Here is a 6,031-nt window from a genome sequence, read left to right on the forward strand (position 1 = left end):
CAATACAACCATTAGAAAGTTGACAACTAGCACCGACCTCATAGCACCAGAGACTTCAATTCTGAATTATGACTGGGGCAAAGCATCATTTTACCGCGACTTCTTCCCACTCAGATGAGGCTGTCGGATGATTGGCGGCGGCGGTGGGACACTCGTCACTCATGTTTTCCTCTCCTCCTCTTGTCCATGTTGGTCACTCTCAACCCCTCCAGTCGTAGAAAGACCATGCCCTTGCTCTTGACACCGGCGACCACATGAGTTTATTGAGAAGAAGAAAATTACCTCTAAATTACGTACCTTGCTTACTTTATATTTCCTCTGTAAATTATGTTTGAGGTGTTTTGTACTTCCGCTCAATATTCATAATAGATTTTATACTTCTCGTTAAAAGAAGACGATTTAGGTCACCGGAGGAGCATGGAGACGCAAGAACGACGAATTTTGCACACTAGTTCGTCCCATTGATCATGGCGGGGAAGGGCGAATTCAGATCTTGTTGAGTTTGAGGCCCTTTACTTTCTGTGGGTCGTGAACCCTTGATGTTGGATGTGAACAACGTACGTTGGTATGAATTATATATATATATATATATATATATATATATATATATATATATATATATATATCTTTTATTAGAAGAGATGCATGCGTGCCTGTAAAATTATAGAGTTGCAGCGAAAATGTTGTCAAAACAGAGCAGGTGAAGCAACTACATTCATCATGGAAGCATCGATCATTCATTCCTGCCCAAGGTAGCCCCAACGCAGTCGATTTGTAGCGAGTCGATAATTTGCTGCAGTGCAGTATCCTGTCATGTTACATTACATCCAATTCTTAATGCATGTTTTTTTCTCTCTCGATAGATTTCGTTTGGCGTCAAAATGCCATCCAGCTCTTTTTAGACTTTGCAGAGCTTCTCTTCTCACGAGCACACAGCGTGCGTGCACACTGTAACTCTACCGTAATCTATCACGTTGCTGTCATATCTTGAGGCAGCGAAGAAGTGAAGACTCTGCCCTTTGCCTTCACCGCCTGCGCACCCAACGCAAGATACTCAATATATTATCACATCTTGAACTATCTTATATTTTGGCACGAAGGGAGTAAATGAAAGGAACAGATCAAACACGTGCGGATGCAGGCCTTACCTCTTTCTCCCAGTCGGTCGCGCACTCGGAGATGGCGAGAAGCGAGAGCATCTGCACCACCAGTCCGCACCATATGCCGAACCAGAGCCCCTGTCCAGGTCCAAACGACGAAGTAATCTTACATTTTTGTACTGTATATAAAAAAGAAGAAGGAACGGGTTTATGAAAGAGAGAAAATCACTAAGTACTACTACCATTCCTCCAAGGTGGCAGACGAAGGCGAAGAAGAAGGCCGCGGGGATGCCGACGAGGTAATACGCCCCGAGGTTGCCGAATGCGGCCATCTTCTGCTGCCCGCAGCCCCTTACAACGCCTGCAACCAAAATCAAGCACAGCCTTCATACATGTAACTATGTTAGAGCCAACAGAGTAATCATGGTCTGTTTGTACCTGAGAGGACGCACTGGAGGCCGTCGAAGACGACGGACATGGCGAGGATGGGCATCATCCGGGCGACGTAGGCGGCCACCTCCGCCTCGTTGCTGTAGGCGTACCCCCACACGCTGCGCACCAGCAGCATCACCAGCCCCTCCGACGCGCCCACCGCGACCGCGAGCAGCATCACCACGCGCGCCGCCAGACGCGCCGCCGCCGGCCGCCCCGCCCCGAGCTCGTTCGACACGCGCGTGCTTATGGCACCGCCGAGCCCGAGCGGCGCCATGAACGCCAGGGAGTTGGTGTTCAGGCAGATGGACAGGACCGCCGTCTCCAGCTTGGGGTTGGGGAGCAGACCCGAGAGCAGCACCAGCAGCTCGAACGACCACCACTCCATGCTGTATCCACAACCATTTGAGCCTAGTAAATTTCAGATCATCAACTGCATCGTGCAAGTGCAATCTGCAATGGCAGGCTAGCTCAGCTCACTGCTCACCAGACCATGAGGGCGGACGGCACGGCGAGCTTGAGGAACCCGGTGAGGCCGCGGAAGGCGTCGCGGGAGAAGCCGGTCCAGGTCCTCGAGCAGGACGGCGAGAGCCGGACGTAGAGCGCGAGGATGGAGAGGTTGGTGAGGAAGGAGACGGCGTTGGCGAGGGCGGCGCCCTTGCTCCCCATGCGGAGCCCGTGCACCAGTGCCCAGCACACCAGCGGGTGGTTCAGCGCGGTGGCGCCGGAGCTGAGCATCACGGGCACCACCACGTTCTGCGTCTGCAGGAACCGGACGTGGCACTGCAGCGGGCCGTACGCCAGCAGCGCCGGGATCATCCACCGGATGTAGCTGCCGGCGCCCGCCGCGATCTCCGGGTCCTGCCCGAGCAGGAGCAGGATCCGGCCCGTGTACGCCCAGAGCGCCGCCACGGGCACGCTTGCCAGGGACAGCACCAGCATCGCCCGCTGCTTGTACACGCCCAGCATGCGGTGCTGGCCGGCGCCGTACGCCTGCCCGCACAGCGTGTCCAGGCTGCACGCCATGCCGGCCTGCAGTACACGCAAGTAAGCTTCACGCGGAGAGGAGGAACGCAAGCAAGAGTGTTACCGACCAGCAAGCTGAAGCCGGTGACGTTGGCGAAGGAGGTGGCCATGGAGGCGGCGGAGAGCGCGAGCTCGCCGAGGTGGCCCACGAACATGACGGAGATCATCTGGACGACGTTCTGCAGGAGGCAGCCCACGACCAGAGGCCCGGCAAGGCGCAGCTGCTTCCTCACCTCGCTCAGCACCGGGCTCTCGTCGTCTCCCTTCTTCCCGAGGGCGAGAAGCTGCTCCTCCATGGCTTGTTTTGGAGGGAAAATGGGACAAGAATGAGCTATGCTTGTCAATGCGATTGGCTGCCAAGCGCCAAAGGGAAGCCAACAAATCGGGGTTGTCAGTCAGCAAATTAACCTCGCGGTAGGTATGGCAGTAATGACTTGGGTGCCACGCTCGCTCCGTATGGCTGTGCCTTGTGGGGCATGACCAGGAGTGAAATTCTGACAGATGAGACATGGTTTTCAACCATAAAATAGCATATCTTAAATTAGCCTTTCTTGGTTTGTTCGGATGCACACTCCGTGGGAGTTTGGGCGTGCGAGATCAGAGATCTTGCTTTCTTTAAAAAATCTTCTGCAGAATAAGTGCTGAATTTGTCTTTTTCATAGCTCACATGTCGTAATGTTTTTCAACTTTAAATTTTGTGTAGCAATAAAACATCACCTTCTTAACATCTCACATTTTTTTAGATTTTTTTAAAACTTTAAAATATGGTTTCCACGAAGTTTTCATTGAATATTGGTTTTCGTATGATATTCTCTCATAAAAAAGAGTCAATCGATGCAAGGCAAGTTTTCCATCCTTCTTGAAAAATACTTTTGTTGAACTCAAATTTTCTTAAGTTAGCCTTACTTATACAAAAGCATAAATTAATAAAATCACTAGAAATAGATCTATTATGAAATACAGTTTTACTAAAGCACATTTAGATGTTATGAAATATGAATGCACATGCACTAAATACAGAGCATTCACTCAGTCCACCAAACAAACTATAGCCCTGAATCTTTCACTAAAAAAATGAGACCAACCCGGGCTAGACTGACCTGTTGGCATTTTTTTATAGAAGAAAACTCCGTGAGCATCAAATGCTCAAGCCGAGACTTGAACCCTAGTGGGCTGGCTACAAACTCCCGCGCCTTGCCAACTGAGCGTAGTTCTCGAATCTTTAATGTGTGTGTGTCCATTTTGGAAAAAAGTAAGTGTTACTACCAAGTGGAACGACTAAGAGCAGATGAGAGATGGCTAAGAAAAGGTCCTTGCCAAAGTTACAGGTTCAGAAAAAAGAAAAAAAAACTGAAGCAAGATCGCACCTTCCTCACTCATAGCCAATGGGAGTCCGGGAAATACCCTTTGGTTCCTCATATGGAGAATTTTCTTTAATAATTCAAAAAAATCAAAAAAGTTTGGAATTGTTTTATAATAAACTTGACTTTCTTTTGCACTAGTATATAAATTTTCACGAATAGGAAACCAGCATTGACTTCAAGAGAAAAAAATCATTTGCTATTATAGGTTACTATTCATACTATTTTGACCGGAATTTTTGTCTTTTTTTTAAAAGAAGTCAAAGAGATTTTTTTCCTTTTTGTGGAATTCTTTTTACCAATACAATGGAAGGTCAAATTTATTTCAAAAATATTTTCAGAATTTTTTGACCTTTTATTTAATTACTAAATTTTCTTCCATATAGGGTGTATATACACCCATAGACCAAAAGTTCCCCTCCATGGGAGTCCTGGCAAGATAACCATAGATCAAGGTTGGCACACTTACAGGACTATAAAATTTGCAACGGTTAGTCCGAAGAAGCTCTTACTTGCAATTTGTTACTCCCTCCTATCTCAAAAACAAGATGGTTAACTTTGTCTCCTCTTTCTCCAAAAGCAAGACACATTATCATTTGGACCAATTACAAGCTGAGTTGAGTGAGTGAGCACTTAGAGCAACTCTAGCAGACCCCGCATTCCGCCCCGACCCGGAAAATAACCGCCAAAATGCGGGTTGGGGCAGGAAAACCTGCCCGACCAGCCCCGTATCTCGCCCCGGCCCGAATAAAAATTTGGGGGGCACGGCAAAATCTCGGCCCTGACCCGCGTATTCGCGGGTTTCCCCCTCGTCGCTGCGGTGCCCTGCATATAAGCGGAAGCAGTTGGTGGGGGACATTTCAGCCCGTCATTTCCCCCACCAACCACATCCCCTCTCCCCCTCGCGCCGCCGCCACCCCGCCGCCCAAGATTCCGGCGACAGCAGCCGGCAGGAACACGCCGAAAGGCCGCCGCACGCACGAGGCCTCCCATCTCTCCCCCCTGCGCCGGCGGACCACCGGATTTGCGGATCTGCCGACCTTCATCGCGCGGCCGCCGGATTTGGCTTTGTCGGCCCTCCCGTGGCAGCGGGGTCCTAGTGGAAACTAAGGAATATTAAGGCCTCCTTTTAATAGAGAACCGGAACAAAGCATTAGCACATAGTGAAGACATGAACTCCTCAAACTATGGTCATCACCGGGAAGTATCCCGATTATTGTCACTTTGGGGTTGTCGGATCATAACACATAATAGGTGACTATAGACTTGCAAGATAGGATCAAGAACTCACATATATTCATGAAAACATAATGGTTCAGATCTGAAATCATGGCACTCGGGCCCCAATGACAAGATTAAGCATAGCAAAGTCATAGCAACATCAATCTCATAACATAGTGGATACTAGGGATCAAACCCTAACAAAACTAACTTGATTACATGGTAAATCTCATCCAACCCATCACCGTCCAGCAAGCCTATGATGGAATTACTCACGCATGGCGGTGAGCATCATGAAATTGGTGATGGAGGATGGTTGATGATGACGATGGCGACGAATCCCCCACTCCGGAGCCCCGAACGGACTCCAGATCAGCCCTCCCAAGAGAGATTAGGACTTGGCGGCGGCTCCATATCGTAAAACGCGATGAAAATTTCTCTCTGATTTTTTTCTCCGCGAAACGGAATATATGGAGTTGGAGTTGAGGTCGGTGGAGCGTCAGGGGGCCCACGAGACAGGGGGCGCGCCCAGGGGGGAGGGCGCGCCCCCACCCTCGTGGACAGGGTGTGGGCCCCCTGGTCTTGATTCTTTCGCCAATATTTTTTTATATTTTCCAAAACTTATCTCCGTGGTTTCAGGACATTCCGAGAACTTTTGTTTTCTACACATAAAACAACATCATGGCAGTTCTGCTGAACACAGCGTCAGTCCGGGTTAGTTTCATTCAAATCATGCAAGTTAGAGTCCAAAACAAGGGTAAAAGTGTTTAGAAAAGTAGATACGTTGGAGACGTATCAACTCCCCCAAGCTTAAACCTTTGTTTGTCCTCAAGCAATTCAGTTGATAAACTGAAAGTGATAAAGAAAAACTTTTACAAACTCTATTTTCTC

At 48.9% G+C, this 6,031-nt stretch overlaps 1 protein-coding gene across 1 annotated transcript; it reads right to left on the reverse strand.

Annotated features, from left to right (window-relative positions):
- Positions 1–650: 650 nt before the first annotated feature.
- On the reverse strand, positions 651–2,911 carry LOC119349172 (protein DETOXIFICATION 16-like). Its single transcript, XM_037617201.1, has 6 exons — positions 2,627–2,911; positions 2,020–2,564; positions 1,539–1,921; positions 1,343–1,461; positions 1,149–1,238; positions 651–1,032 (listed from the first exon to the last, which is right to left on the reverse strand). The coding sequence occupies exons 1-6, from the start codon at positions 2,852–2,854 to the stop codon at positions 970–972; spliced, it is 1,428 nt and encodes a 475-aa protein (XP_037473098.1). The 5' UTR covers positions 2,855–2,911; the 3' UTR covers positions 651–969.
- Between the last annotated feature and the right edge of the window lie 3,120 nt (positions 2,912–6,031).

Source organism: Triticum dicoccoides, chromosome 1B (assembly GCF_002162155.2).
Source record: "Triticum dicoccoides isolate Atlit2015 ecotype Zavitan chromosome 1B, WEW_v2.0, whole genome shotgun sequence".
NCBI classification, from domain to species: Eukaryota; Viridiplantae; Streptophyta; class Magnoliopsida; order Poales; family Poaceae; genus Triticum; species Triticum dicoccoides.